Source organism: Ceratotherium simum, chromosome 11, assembly GCF_057802395.1.
Source record: "Ceratotherium simum simum isolate JZ-2026a chromosome 11, ASM5780239v1, whole genome shotgun sequence".
NCBI lineage: Eukaryota > Metazoa > Chordata > Mammalia > Perissodactyla > Rhinocerotidae > Ceratotherium > Ceratotherium simum.
This window is the reverse complement of record NC_141910.1, coordinates 29,621,883-29,637,581: the sequence shown is the minus strand read 5'-3', so window position 1 is coordinate 29,637,581 and position 15,699 is coordinate 29,621,883. Positions and strand designations below refer to the sequence as shown.

Below are 15,699 nucleotides of genomic sequence, written 5' to 3'. Positions count from 1 at the left end.
AGTGCTGGGCATGGGGTAGTAATTAGGATCCTAGCCTGGCCAACTCCAGGCAGGCAGTAAGGAGCCAGGCGAATCGGGACGAAAGCCAGCAGGAGAAGTGTGTCCAGGGCCTCTGGCTAAGCTGACTCCCACCCCGAGCCTCATGAGAGAACTCCGTTCTCACAGCTGTCAGTGGCTGGCAGGCTTTGTGAGGATTTCCAGAGTTTAGATCCAAGTAGACATGTTGGGTCTCAAAATCAAGGCCTGTGAAGTGTTCTTGGACTGAATGGAAGGCCCTTTAGAGAAATAGCAGCTATAGAAAAAGAGGTGACGGTGACTCAAACTTGAAGGAAACATTGAGAGAGCATCATTGTTGCGGTCATCCCTACAGTGAGCAAGTTATTTATGCTTTTTGGCATTCCCATAGATAAACCCATGAAGGGGAGGGAGGGATAAAAGAGTGGAGTTTTTGTGTTTTTTATAGTAGAACTAAAAGAGTAAAAAGATTACTGAACGGAGTAAAAGACAGTTAATCATGATTAACATGGTATAGCTGGCATAGGTATTGGGAAGAGAAAGAAGGTTGTGACTTGGACTGGTTAGGGCAGAATTTTAAACACACGCCTTTGGGGTAAAAGCTGGTTAAGAGTGCCAAGCAGTTTGAAAGCTGACTCGGAGAGCTTTTGTACTTCTGGATTCAGTGTTAGATACATAGTTGGCAGCAAGGCTCAGGTACAGCCTCCATACAGTGGAGATGCCTGTCATGACGGGGCAGAGTTTTAAAGTAAATGTTTGGTTGTCTGTTGACATGGAAACGTGCAGTATGCATAGTATGACATACACAGCTCTGTCCAGGCAGAAAAAAAGGCTGATGTCTATGATCACAGTCTCTGAAACCTTCCTGATGTTTTTTTTCCTAGCTCTCTCTCTGGATCAATGAAAAAATGCTTACAGCCCAGGACATGTCCTATGATGAAGCCAGAAATCTGCACAGTAAATGGTTAAAACATCAAGCATTTATGGCAGAACTAGCATCCAACAAGGAATGGCTTGACAAAATTGAGAAGGTGAGTTAAAATGTTTGGTGAGGCTCCCATTTCCGCAGTGTGGCCGTGGTGAGAAAACGAACTGGGTGGAAATGAGCTTTTCATTTAGCACATTTTCCAGCATATTTGAATCACATCGGATCATATAGAAAAGTTACACAGCCCCCAGCAGTCCCACTTCCCCTCACCACACCCTGACTTCAACCCAGCAGAAGGGAGCAGAATAGCAGCGACCCAGCTAGGTGGTACAAAAAGGCTTGATTTATCTTTTAATGAAAACTAGGTGTTTAGTTTCTGTTGTGTATCTCTTCTCCTGCAGATGACCGAATGTGAGCCCCCGGGGCAGAGTCCCCACTATCTTGATCGTATTACATGTATTGGACTGTGACAGAGACTGATGAGATCCAGTTGCACAGAATTTAGAAATATTATGTATTTTAAGTTTTCCCTATCTTTCTTGTGTGACTACTGTATCCTAAGCACTATAATAATTTACATTGTATTATTTCGGCACAGAGAGATTCCATGCAGCATAACTGAACACGAATGTGAAGTTCCCTGCCCTCCCTTCTCTTTCTTCACACTTTTTATATTGTTTTAGACTGTTAATGGTTAAAATAATGTGTTAGGTCTTTTGGGGGTGAAGTGGAGGGGATGAAATCTTAGGTTCCTCCTATTGAAGCGATTTCTGCCTCCAGCAGTCACTTCTTGCTTGACTCCCACGAAAGCCATGTAGTGTGCGTAGACTAGGCCATTATCAGTTTTACTGAGCAGTAACTTCATGTGGAAGGACTCTATGTTGAATGAATTAGGTAAATCACAGATCAGATATCTTAAGTTTGTTTTTCACAGTGACTTTTGTTCTCCAGCAGACTGTATTTATTTGTGTTTTCCAGGAAGGAATGCAGCTCATTTCAGAAAAGCCCGAGACAGAAGCTGTGGTGAAGGAGAAACTCACTGGTTTACATAAAATGTGGGAAGTCCTTGAATCCACCACCCAGACCAAGGCCCAGCGGCTCTTTGATGCAAACAAGGCTGAACTTTTCACCCAGAGCTGCGCAGATCTGGACAAATGGCTGCATGGCCTGGAGAGTCAGATCCAATCTGATGACTACGGCAAAGACCTCACCAGCGTCAACATCCTGCTGAAAAAGCAACAGGCAAGCACGAGGCAACCACGTACTTGGGCCTGTGTCTGTTACTGCCATAGTCTTAGTAGTCTTAACTCACCCACTATGTTCTCAGCCATCCACCTCTATGTGAAGGGATTGTAACCCAGCTGTTTGCTCTGACAGCATCATGGAGCTTTCCAGAATCAACTGGAAAGACACAGTATTAGTACAATTATTGGGTGTCCGTGCATGGGAATACTGTTTTTATCATCGTCTTAGTTGATAGATAGTATCACCATTTAACAATTGAGTAAATATTCATTGTTCAGGGTACTTAATAGATAATAAAAGAAATTTGGGTTTTTTACATCATGATAGAACACTGTAAGGGCAAATGAATTTACTTCGAAATTATGAGAAAACAGCTTCAGTGAGGTTGAGAAAGCAAGTTGGTGGCAGAATCTTCCAGTGGCTCTCCTGGGTGAGTTTGCAGTGCATGGCCAAGTTCCAGGCCCAACAGTTCTGCTGAGAACCAGTCCCTGCAGGAGCATGTTTGCCAAGTGCTGAGTCTTGTTTCTTCAAAGTGACACCCACCCTACCTTTTGCTAAATGATGCAGTTTCTCTGCTCTTCAAGTTATTATACATTAAAGAGTGTTTTTATGGGTGGTTTTTAGTTGCAGCTGTTTACCTCCACTTCCTAAGAAAGGAATCAATTTATTCCCAGATACCATCCCCTATCTCTAAGCTGTCAGTATTTGGTCTTCGCAGTGTGGTGTTTCCTGAGGGAGACACCTCTGCTTTCACTTCCACTCAATTTTCCTCATGTAAATAAACAACTCGTATGTTTTCAGCTGATTATCCAGTATTTAAAAAAAGAATAATCAGCTTTCTGAATAAAGAAATTGAGAGAAGATGATAACATTAGCTGTCCTTCTTGCCTAAAAGACCTGGAACCTCAAGACTTGGTTCCTTTCTGATAGTTAAACTGGTTTCCAACATCGGTTATGGCTTCTGAACAGGCAGATGAAGACTATCCTTTCCCCATAATTAATTCTTATTTCCTCTGTCATTTGCCTCCTAAAGTTCCTATATAAACTTGAATGTTGCTCCCAAGTTTAAAAATCCTAGAAAGGGATTTTTAAAAAAAACAGCTGACAAAGTGGAATTCTAAGTGATAGTGTGATAGATGTTAGGAACCATTTCTTGGTCTCTCGTCTCTTTACATTAATATTCATCCATCTTCCATTTTGGCCAGTGTGAAAAACAAACAGTTCATAGGGTTGTCTGTGTTTCCCTGTCTCTGGTGTGAAGGTTGGTCTGTTTTCTGCCCTCAGATGCTGGAGAATCAGATGGAGGTGCGGAAGAAGGAGATCGAAGAGCTCCAGAGCCAGGCCCAGGCACTGAGTCAGGAGGGGAAGAGCACCGACGAGGTGGACAGCAAGCGCCTCAATGTGCAGACCAAGTTCATGGAATTGCTGGAGCCCTTGAACGAAAGGAAGCACAACCTGCTGGCCTCCAAAGAGATCCACCAGTTCAACAGGGATGTGGAGGACGAGATCGTGAGTAGACCCTCACCTGTCCTGCCTGAAGCCCGTGTTCTCGCTTCTCTGCTGGACTCACCTTGGGCCACGGTGGTGAGCTGAGTTGTAGAAGCTCATGCTCTGTGTATTCACACAAAATGCAACTCCATTTTTCTGTCTGGTTTTCTAAAGATATTCTAGGGTTTTCATGCCCCTAAAACAAGAAGTTTAGAAATAAATAAATAATGTGGATTCACGGTGAGTCCAGCGTTGAGAATGAAGTAAGGTCTGGGAGACTAGCCCTTGTCCTGTATTGGAGAAGAAGAGCAGGTTCCTCAGGCAGCCATTCCCAGTGGGATCGAACACGCTTTTCTCTCTCAAGCTGGAACTCCCTGTTGCCCTTGTTCGTGTCAAATATTTGTTCTTTTTGAGTGGTCCTGATCACCTATTTACAATTTTTTCTAGTTGTGGGTTGGAGAGAGGATGCCTTTGGCAACTTCCAGAGATCATGGCCACAACCTCCAGACTGTGCAGCTGTTAATAAAGAAAAATCAGGTAAGCATTTCTGCTCAGGCCAACTCAGTCTGATAAATAATTGCTTCAAATTACAAGGCAGCGAATGTGAGAGAGCTTTGAAGGCTTACGATTTCTCCTTGGCCCTCATGGCTTGGCATAAACAGTATGCTGTTGCAGTTTAGCAAGCCTTTCGTTTGTGTTGCCTGCTCCCACAGACCCTGCAGAAAGAAATCCAGGGGCACCAGCCTCGTATCGATGACATCTTTGAGAGGAGCCAAAACATCGTGACTGACAGCAGCAGCCTCAATGCCGAGGCCATCCGGCAGAGGCTTGCCGACCTGAAGGAGCAGTGGGGCTGCCTCATTGAGGAGACGGAGAATCGCCACAGGCGGCTCGAGGAGGCACACAGGGCCCAGCAGTACTACTTTGACGCGGCTGAGGCCGAGGCGTGGATGAGCGAGCAGGAGCTGTACATGATGTCTGAGGAGAAGGCCAAGGTGAGAGAGGGTTCTGGCCCTCTACACAAGAAGTGGAGTCCCATCCCTGCCCCAGAAGAACCTGTGACTTCGAGCTTGTTTTCTGCTGGGGGCTGTGTCTTTGTGAAATACTTCATTGTTGCCTTTGAGTATCATGGCGGCACAATGGTGCATAAAGGTGGCTGGAATCTGGCTATTTCTCTTTGATACAGAATTTTCTTGTCTGAATCTTGGTGTGTCATTAAGACTGGGTTCATCCTGCCTTTTCTTTTTTTTTTTTTAAATAGGAATTTGCCAGAGTCCTTCTTGCTTTTTCTAGTTATAGGATTACCTAAACTTTATAACATACAAAATGCTTTTGAGACAATTGGAAAGTATTTTAAGGTTCCAGAATGCTGTCATCTACATATCTGTTAGACTGTGAGGAGTTTCAGCCAGCCAGGATGTGCTTGGTTTGCCCAGGCTTTGCTTTATACCTCAGAGGGGTCTTGGTCATTCTGCATTGTCCTCATGTTCGTCTTTCACAGAAGCTTCCCACAGTCCGGTCCGTACTGACACTCTTGAAATGCTTCTGTGTTCCGCTGCCCCTATCACACTTATGGTTATTTTCTTTCTGATGATTTTTCCTCTTGCCCCAGATGCTGTCAGCCCATCCCTCTTTAAGGTGTGTTGGGTCGGAGGGGATGGCTGTGGTCGTGATAGTCACCTCTCTTTGCAGGATGAGCAGAGTGCCGTCTCCATGTTGAAGAAGCACCAGATTTTGGAACAAGCCGTGGAGGACTATGCAGAGACAGTGCATCAGCTCTCTAAGACCAGCCGGGCCCTGGTGGCCGACGGCCATCCTGAAAAGTGAGTGCCATTATGTAAAGATGATACTGGTCGATCACTTCTTCCCAGTAAGGACCTCTTACTCTGACCCATGCAAAAGGAAATGGTAGCATTCATTTTGAGTAACTGCTAATGTAGATCTTTGGGAAGCATTTGTAAAACAGACCCAATAAGCCTGTGCTGAATAGGAAGGGTGAACTGTCATATTAGGAAATAGCTCTTATGGATTAAATATCTCCTGTTGGCCAAGGCCCTATTGAGAGGTTATTGGTATCATGAGTCAGAAGTACAGATTGACTTGCACAGATACAGGTTATGAAAGCACCTACCCTTGGGTTGAAAAAGTCATCCAGTTTAGGAAAGTCATTATTAGCTTTAAGAGGAGTGGTAGACAAGAATACATGGACCTGTAAAATAAAAGGACTCCAGAGAAGAACAGAATGATACCACCTCCTAACTCTTATACGTCGAGTCCTTAGAACGCCTTAGGAGTTTAAAAAAAGAGGTATGTGTGTCATACTCCCTGACTGTATGCCAGGCTCACGAACTAACTTCAATGGCAGTTGTTTTGGGCTTTCTACGTAACTGCCTTTTATGACTCAGGAAGGAAAGGGATCGGCTTTGTGAGTTGACCAGGGCAAGTGGGAGATAAGGTCAACGGCTGTGTTGGTGTATTGGTCCTTCAGGTGTTCATGACCAGGATTCTCAGGAAAGTGTCCTTTCTAGTCTCCAGGGACAGGGATAAACAGGTCCTTGTTTCTTTGATTTCCTGTTACAAGACAGTCATTCTGGGGAGAAGTTGGAGGGAGGGGGATGCAGCACTCCCAAGACCCACAAAAGGGGAGCAGCAGGCTCTGCCCTCCTGGCAGGGGAGAGCATACAGCCCGGAAAAGGTAAAGGTGTGTGCCAGACGGGGATGTCTTTGGCCGTTCAGCAGCTTGGTACCTGAGAATGGAAGGTGGCTCCTGGATTTTGCATTAACTTTTAACGTCAGAGGAAATCCTGACTTAACAGAGCCAGCAGTGCAGAGAGTTAGGGTTTCTCTCCCCTCCCTCCACCATTACAGTCAGGATGGCCTTCGGCCTTAATTATTGTGCTTTTACATGTTGGCTCTTCATTACTTGAAGTTGAGGTCAAATTTCAGAGTTTTATATTTTAGGCTAAATAGGTTAACCAGAAGTTTCCTTCAAGAAATTTTATGTAACATGTTCTCTTGGCATTTCTGCCTCATTTGTTTTCTCCCTGAAGAACATTTGACATTTAAGGTCCTTTTCCCCCCACTGCCCCCACCCCCCCTTTTCCAGTGAGCGCATTAGCATGCGGCAGTCCAAAGTGGACAAGCTGTACGCTGGCCTGAAAGACCTTGCTGAAGAAAGGAGAGGCAAGCTGGACGAGAGGCACAGGCTCTTCCAGCTCAACCGTGAGGTGGATGACCTGGAGCAGTGGATCGCTGAGAGGGAGGTGGTCGCAGGGTCACACGAATTGGGGCAGGACTATGAGCACGTCACGGCAAGTACTCCGGGCAGAACGTGAGTGGTTGTGCAATGAGTGTTGGGTATGGAAGGCCATTTGCATTCCTTGTCTGTGAGCACATAAAACACCCCTTGACTGACTTGAATCATAGGTCACAGGGTTTAGTTTCAACTCTGTTTTTGTCACCAGACGACTTTGACTTAGATCGTTTAACCTCTCTGTGCTCCCTTCTCCAGTAGTACAAGGAGATGGAGGCAGTGCCTTACTCTGCTACAGTGAGCAAGAAGGAAGCCTGATTGATTAGAGGTTTTAGAGCTAAGATCTGTTCAGTCATGCATATTATTCGTTTCTTTCCAAAGGACGTTCATGTGATTAAGAAACCCTAGTCTCACTGATTTCTTTACACCCATTCCCGTTTCAGATGTTACAAGAACGATTCCGGGAATTTGCCCGAGACACAGGGAACATTGGGCAGGAGCGTGTGGACACAGTCAATCACATGGCAGATGAACTCATCAACTCTGGGCACTCAGATGCCGCCACCATCGCTGAGTGGAAGGACGGGCTCAACGAAGCCTGGGCTGACCTCCTGGAGCTCATTGACACGAGAACACAGATTCTCGCCGCCTCCTATGAACTGCATAAGTTTTACCACGATGCCAAGGAAATCTTTGGGCGCATACAGGACAAACACAAGAAACTCCCCGAGGAGCTTGGGAGAGATCAGAACACAGTGGAGACCTTACAGAGAATGCACACCACGTTTGAGCACGACATCCAGGCTCTGGGCACGCAGGTGGGTGGGGAGCTGCACAGGGGTGTGTGTGGGGGTGGTTTTCTTTCCATCAGCATCTTTGTACATCTCTGAGCATCTCTCTTCATTCCTTGGCTCCTCAAAACATGCCTCAAAGCAACAGATCTTAGCTCAGAGTGAATCTTGCCCAGCAAAAAAGAAAAAAAAAGAACGGGCCATGCTCTTGGGGGAGGAACAGGTGGTGGGGGTGACCAGGGTGGAGGAAATTAAAAAAAAAAAAAGTACCTCAAAGAATTGCCCAAGTTATATGCACATGCGTGCACACATGCACATTGTTATAATGCTCCGTTTGGGAGAACTTATTCCATAAAGTTCTGAGGTTGCCACATTTGCAGACATTGTTAGATGGACATCCCCATGATTAAAATAAACCAGATGCACACACAGACATTTGCAAGTTATAGACCTGTCAACAAGAATTTGTATTATATTAGCATAGCCATCCAGAATAATTTCCAAAATAAGACCTTATTATTTTCCATCAACTGGGGTCTGAATTATATATCCAGAAAGATGGAAAACAAGATTCTAATATTTTAATGTCCCTGGTCTTTTTCCCCCTAGTGTAGAATGGCTAACACTAAGACTTTGTTTAAAAGATGTTTGACCAAGTGTTAATAATGTAACAGTAAAAATCTGTGGTGTAATCACTCTATAGTTCGCTCTCTGCACAGTTTCTTGTTTATTCTTATGTCTTTTAGATGAAAAATAAGTTGCATCTTTTTTTTCCCCCTAAATTTCATGGTCCTAGAGAAGAAGCCAGTTTTGTTCAAGATACCAGCCCTGAGTTTATCAGGAGTTTTGTTCTTGTCTTTTAGAAGCGCATTGATAATCTAGCGCAGGGAAACTTCTGTAGAAGCTCACGAAGTAAATGTTTTTGGCTTTGTAGGACACAGTGGTCCCCGTTGCAGCTACTTAGCTCTACTATTACAGCATAAAGCAGCCATAGACAATATGAAAATAAAGGGGCATGGCTGTGTGCCAGTAAATCTTTATTTATAAAAACAGGCAGCCCAGGTTTGACTGTGGGCCGACCCCTGATATAGTGCATCAGCCTCATCACTCTCTGGTGTGCTTTGGGGTTTTCTCTGTGGAGAGACCACCTTTACTGCCGTTTTCTTCTCGCTTCCCCTTAATTTGCCCCTTGTAGAAGCAGAGGGACTTCTGTCACAGCTGGGGCTTTGTTCAGATTAAGTGGCTTCAGCTTCTCTACCAAGGAGGTAGAAGGTGTCGAGGGAATATTTAAAAAAGATGCCTGGAGTGGCTGAGGGTCTGCATTAAGCAGAATGTAAAAGGGCCCACCATGATGTAAGGGTTTCCAGTCTGTCTTTCAGAGCTGGTGGACTCCGGCTCTGTGAAAACTTGCCATCCAAAAGCTTGTCAGCTGCATGTTCAGTGGCTTTCATTACACGTAAGGTCCAGGAGCACCATATGAACATGTAAGGATCCATAACGATGCGGTCTGACATGTGGTTAGAGCAAGGTCGCTGGAGAAGGGCAGACCCTTGTTTGAAGTGGGGCCTGTCGCTCTGTGTCACTGCAAGTTTAATTTACCTCTCTAAGCTTCAGTTCCCTAACACTTTGAGGATTGAGATGTTTGTAAAACGTATGCCATAGCAAGAGCTCCGTGAATGTTCTCTGTTGTTACATAAAAAAGCTTAGGGGAACTTTTGGGAGGCCCAGAGGCAGAGTGAGAACACACCTGCCCGGCAGCAGGTGTTTCCTCTGCACCTGTAAAATCATTTACTTTTGGAACTTAAAAAGATTCCAGAGATGATGGAGTTGCTCCCTCATTTTTTAATGAAATCCCTTTACCTTGTGAGGCTCAGAGAGATGAGGGAGCCCATTGAGGGTCCAGTCACATCCAGGACAGGAATCCCCTCCCTCAAGCCTGACAGTCTCTACCTCAGGGTACCCACTGGGCTAGGCCATTTATAGCTATAAGAGTATGTGTGCCCTTTCTGCGGTTAATGACCCAGTCCAGGTTTACTAGAGCAGAAGGGAAGGCTCTTGGTGCTGGCTCCCAGAAGCCAGTGGTGTTTCCTTCCTGGCCATTTAACTCCTGTGTCAGCCTGACCTGCCACCATTCTCCGTGAGAGCAGTGGGGCACGAGGAAACAACACAGTGTTGGCACCGGATGGTGGTCTTCAGTGACTCCTCAGAGCTGTAGTTAATCTCTTATGCTGTCCTCCTGCACCTTGCTTTTTGTTGTGAGAGCAAATTAAAAACAGGTAAAGGTTGTTTTTTAAAAATTTTTTGAAATATTTGGTTAGTCATATAGGAAATTAGCTTTTCAAATAATTTCCTAGGGACTTGCTCGTTGTAATTTGAGTTATACCTGAGCCATTACCATGGAAACCAAATGATCATCTTTGCATCTTTTGTAGAAATTTCTTTTCCTTACCTACCACTACCTAAAGTCCCTCTGTGTAGTCGGGGTCAGTAGTCTACCTCCGCCCAAGCCCCAGTGTTGTCCATCCCCATCCCCTTTGACCCCACCTACACCCCCCACGTAGTATTTCCCCACATACTCCCCTCACAGGCATCTGAAGGCTCCTGTCATCCAGGACGACTGTTGTCTGGACGCAGATCACACAACCTACAACCTATCAGTGAATGCAGATTGAATGTACATTCCCCCATATGTCTGTATTTTTAATTAGACATAGTACACATGTATGACACTACTACTATGTATTTTATATACATAAAACATGGAAGAGAAGGAAATTTAAAAATATAAAATAGCCATGGTTATTAGTTTCTCTTGTAAAAGCATATCTTCCTCCCACTCCCCATCCCCCAAAAAAGGTGAAGCCTATTCTTGGTTTTTCCTCCTTTTTATGCAGCAAGTAGACATTATGCACACAGTCTGCACTTTGCTTTTTTCTCTTAGCCATCATCTTGGAGTACTATTCATATGAGAACACAGAGCCCTCCCTCATTCTTTTCCATGACTGCTTAGGGCCTCTTGTATGGATGTGCCATCACTAATTTAACCAGTCCCTCACTGACGGGTATTTACTTTATTTTCCGTCTTTTGCTTTTATAGACAATGCTACAATAATTAACCTTATGTGTATTTCATTTCCTAAATGTGCAAGAAAGTATGTAGGATAAATTCCCTAGAATGAGATCATAAAATCAAAAGGTACATGCATTTACAAGTTTGATGAACACTGCCCATGCCTTCTATAGGAGCTATAGCCTGTTGTCCAACCAACAGTGAATCAGCTCACTGGCAGGTAAATCATCAAACTTGAATTTTTGCCAACTGGTAGATGAAAAATTACAGCATCTGTGTAGCATCTTTTCATAAGACCCATTTGCATTTCTTATTATGCAAAGTTTTTGAAATTTGAATTTTGAAATTTGGCTAGTTAAAATTTTACCTTGTTAAGCATCAGTCAGTTTTTTCAAGTATATTAGTTGCTGCATTTTTATGTTTTTCAAGTTGAAGCGTCCCCTTTGAGAGCTCTTTACAGGTGATACGTATATTGTTTTCAGCAACATCACATAGCAAGGGAGGAGCCATTTTCAAAATGTGTTCTTCATGACAATTTCTCATTCATGATGAAAACGTCGTCTTTACCCTGAGGGAGCAGATTAGGTGTTTATTTTTTTAATCTGTCTGGATATGTACCATGTGGTTTCTGTACTGTCTTTATATCCCAGGCCCCCCTGGGGGACCTTTCCTCACCAAGATCTCCCGCCTGTGTTCCTGTAGCATTTCATTTGTCTTATCCTTCGTGCAGAACTTAACAATGTAGTTCAATACGTTTATAGTAAACTTGGGTTTTTGTGACTTGGATCTCCCTGATGAAATTGTGAGCTTCTTGGGTGGCAGGGGCCCCACTTGGACTTGGTGCTCCGGTTAGCGCGTAAGCAGACAGCATGTGGTGTGTGTGAAGGGAGAGCTGGGGCAATGGAGAGAAAGCCCTGCCATCTCACCTGGCTCATCTCCCCGTGGCTTCGCAGGTAAGGCAGCTGCAGGAGGATGCGGCCCGCCTCCAGGCAGCCTATGCAGGTGACAAGGCCGATGACATCCAGAAGCGGGAGAATGAGGTCCTGGAAGCCTGGAAGGCCCTGCTGGACGCCTGTGAGGGCCGCAGGGTGCGGCTGGTGGACACAGGGGACAAGTTCCGCTTCTTCAGCATGGTGCGCGACCTCATGCTGTGGATGGAGGATGTCATCCGGCAGATCGAAGCCCAGGAGAAGCCAAGGTAACACTCCTGGGCAGGAGGAAATCCGGCTAACTGACCCCAGGTTAATGCATAGAAGGGATCTTCCAGAGAGAACTAGAGGCCTTGCCTGAGAGTTCAAGGCTAGAGGAGGGTTGGGGGGGAGTTTGGGGGGAGCCACCGCTGTGTCCGTTGTCTCCTGCACATGGTTGCCAGGGAACGAGGGGCCCAGTGTCGTCAGGCCCTCTCCATTTCCATTTCTCCCCCGACTCCGCTGCCATGTTCCATGCTCACCCCGGCCCTCCTGCCCTCGTCAGTGACCTCTTGCCTTGAACATAACCAGCTCTACCTCACAATTGGAATGAGATGGCTTTTCTGTGTTTTTTTCCTCTATTAGATTAAAAACCACTCTATCCCTTTTCATACACATTACTAAGAGTGTCTCTTAACCCTCAACATCTACTCTAATGGCGTCTTGAGATTATTATTTGATATTTGTTCTATCTCGTCTCTTTGGTTGAGTTTCATACAGAGCAGTGAAGAGAAGCTAATAGGTGACAAGGCAGCACATATATAATCCCCACTTCACTCCTGCCAGCACCAGCCCCCACCGTAACTGAGAAATGAACTATGCTCCAAGAGAAGAAATACTTTTATTACTATATATGCTGTATACTATATGTATGTATATATAAAGCCACTCTGTTTCCTAGATCAAGACTTTCCAGTTCATTTTGATCTATGAAAAGCTCTTTCATCTCTACCAATCACTGATTTCTAAGCTAGTTCCCACTCTGTGTGTCTCTTCGTGTCTAATAAGGAGACGATATCAGCTGCTCTTTGGAACACGTGTCCTGAACCTTGGACAGCTAACTCACTGGGGTACGATTGGGGATGCCTGTTACTGCCTCTGTACCTTCTTGAAAAGAGTCCAAATTACATTTCAAGGTAAAAGTTTGAACAGAGATCCAGTGGTTTTTCTGGCACCTGGCTAGCAACCATTTTGAGTTACTCAGACACACACAAAAATGAGAGGAGCCTTGTTCTGTTAGGTTGCATAGCTGGTTCTGAATCACACTGTGACTGTGCTGTAGCTCCAGTGACCCAGCCTGAGCTCAGACTGTGAATCAGGCCTGAAAGGCATAGTGTGCCGTTGAACAGTGCCTTCAAATTAATTACGTGTTTTGAAACCTACATTTATTTGAAAAGCTCGATCTTCTAAAAGAGATATTGTCTAATTTTAGGGATGTATCATCTGTTGAACTATTAATGAATAATCATCAAGGTATCAAAGCTGAAATTGATGCTCGTAATGACAGTTTCACAACCTGCATTGAACTTGGGAAATCCCTGCTGGCGAGAAAACACTATGCATCTGAGGAGGTAGGAGGCCACTTTGCTCTGGGGCCCCAGGGTGAATGCAGCTGGTGTTAAGATGTAAAATGACTTTATTTAGTGAGTATGTATATATGTGTGTATGCACACACATACACACACAGGAATAGATAGGTTCTTATACACATATGCACATTCTTACACATTTCAGAACTCCGTCTTTCCTCTATGTGTAGAATAAGACAATTACGCAAGACTCTAGGCACAGAGCCAATCAGTCCGGGGCGCAGAAGACAGTTGTTGAGGGCCCAGGTTGAGGTTTCCTCCTCTCACCTCCTCTATCAGTACTCTTCCAGGGTGATGCCCCTACTCTGTTGCACGTGCCCTAAATGAGTTTGCTCTTGAGAACTTGGTTGCTAGTTCCACTTAGGGTGATGGTAATAAAGAGGCGAGTGTGGGGCCTCTTTAGGAGATTGGATGTTCTCGTAGAGAGGTCAGGGCTTTGCCCCTCGTGCTGTCTCTCTTCCTCAGCGTGTTTGCTGAAGGGAACACCAGAGTCTGGAGGGGGCTCAGTGTGCTGTTGGCCTCCTCATGACAAAGCAGCTTTGGGTGGAGCCCGGCCTTCCTCTCAGCCCCTTCTGGAAGGAATGTTGCCATGCTTTTCTCTCCTCTCCCGGTACACAGATAGGCTGAGGAGTCCTTAGATGTTTCCTGGCTTAGTGGTGGTCTCTACAGAAAATGTGTTTTTCTTATGTGAAGTGGCTCATCAAGGGGAGGACCAGGGGGATGTGGTACATTCTATTAAGATGTCCTTGGGGGTCCTTCTCTTCTCACAGATCAAGGAAAAGTTACTGCAGTTGACAGAAAAGAGAAAAGAAATGATTGACAAGTGGGAAGACCGATGGGAATGGTTAAGACTGAGTAAGAACATACTTAATCTTTCTGCTCTTTTTGGGTGTCCATTGAAAGCATGCGAGTTTATTTTCCTGCTTTAATTGATTTGATGTGGTGTTATCACTTAATGATTTTTTTGGAGTTTTAAATGCTTCTTTTTTAATGTCCTATTTCACCATTTCATGCTAAATATTTTTAAGTAGCTCCCTGTGGCATATTCCTTATTTTTCATCCCATGGTTGATCCCAGTGTTGTAAGCAGGATTTGGGTGTTTAGGAAGAACATGGGATGGCAGAACTCGGTATCCCTCTGGGAGAGTACAGACGGAAGCCCTCTCCTCCAATTGTCTTTAAGAAGAATTATTACTGCAGAGTCAAGCAAGTGGAAAGTTGGCCTGATTAGGTCTTATATTTGGTGCTCTTAGTAGAAGGTTAATAAAAGCTAGCAACTACAGAGGTTTTGCAGTCAACTGGGCGTTGTTCTAAGTGTTTTATATATTTTTCTGTATTTACTCCCCACAGTGACCCTCTGAGGTAGTTCTATTTTTAATCTCATGTTATAAAGGAACATGTGAGCTAACACAGTTTATAATTTACAGTGTTGGAAATAGCACTTAATAATTGGTATGAACACTGAAAGTAGTAGCCCAACTCCAGCGTTATTTACCATCCTCGCCATTCTGTGTTTGGGGCTCTGGGCGCTGTCCTTGTGTTGTAACCCCCTTCTCAGACACCAAGAGTGCTTACTAGAAACAGGATCCAAGAGGCCTTTTCTTAAAGGTGTGTTTTTACCTAGTGAGGACACTTCACCGTCTTGGGCCCAGAGCCCTCTTTTGAAAAAGAAATCACAGTTCTGACCATTCTTTGGGTGAGGATTTGGTCTGTAAATTCTGAGAATTCCCAGAGCAGGCTCAGCTCAGCAAAACCCCTGTTACACCCCACTGTGAACTAGGCACTGGGTGTATGCTGGGCATACAGGATGAGGTGACAGTCCCTAGTACAGTGGTGGCATCTTCTCCTTGTGGCTGTGTTGGGGGCCACCAGGGTGATGAAAAGAGACAGCCGGCAGCTCCTGGGGACAGATGATGCCTGCAGTCAATTTCTTACCTGAACAGCCTCCAGCATTGCTGCTTGAGATGCAGTGAAAATTCACGTTAGACGCAGTGCGAAGCCGGTTGTGACCTGCCTGCTCATGACTGCAGTGGAAACCATGCTGCTTTCTCACATGTGGGGACCCAGGCTGAGTAAAGCAGAAGCCTTGGCCCATATTGTCCCCACTTTCTGTAGTGCTCCCCATATCTTTCCCTCTCTCTCAACCTCCCAAAATAAAGCATAGAACTACCACCCCAGAAAGGGTGATGTATGAATGCCTGCTCCTTTAGCGTAATCTGGTTGTTATGTGGGTTGTGAATTCCTGCAGGGCTCTGAGGCTCATCTCACTGAAGTAGGGCTGAGTGAGCAGAGCACACCCTCTAGGCCTGCACTGTCCTTACGGTAGCCACTGTCTACATGTGGCTCTTGAGAA

The 15,699-nt window shown here is 45.1% G+C and overlaps 1 protein-coding gene across 2 annotated transcripts in view; it reads left to right on the top strand.

The window, feature by feature from the left end:
* The window catches only part of SPTBN1 (spectrin beta, non-erythrocytic 1), a 192,096-nt gene that overhangs the window by 164,090 nt on the left and 12,307 nt on the right, over positions 1 to 15,699 (top strand). For both annotated transcript variants that reach the window (XM_004436641.3, XM_014792290.2), the window contains 11 exons: positions 900 to 1,046; positions 1,922 to 2,185; positions 3,473 to 3,697; positions 4,124 to 4,213; positions 4,390 to 4,671; positions 5,369 to 5,499; positions 6,783 to 6,987; positions 7,373 to 7,747; positions 11,744 to 11,988; positions 13,191 to 13,329; positions 14,118 to 14,202. In XM_004436641.3, coding sequence (XP_004436698.1) covers positions 900 to 1,046; positions 1,922 to 2,185; positions 3,473 to 3,697; positions 4,124 to 4,213; positions 4,390 to 4,671; positions 5,369 to 5,499; positions 6,783 to 6,987; positions 7,373 to 7,747; positions 11,744 to 11,988; positions 13,191 to 13,329; positions 14,118 to 14,202 — 2,188 coding nt within the window. The remainder of the gene's footprint in view (positions 1 to 899; positions 1,047 to 1,921; positions 2,186 to 3,472; positions 3,698 to 4,123; positions 4,214 to 4,389; positions 4,672 to 5,368; positions 5,500 to 6,782; positions 6,988 to 7,372; positions 7,748 to 11,743; positions 11,989 to 13,190; positions 13,330 to 14,117; positions 14,203 to 15,699) is intronic.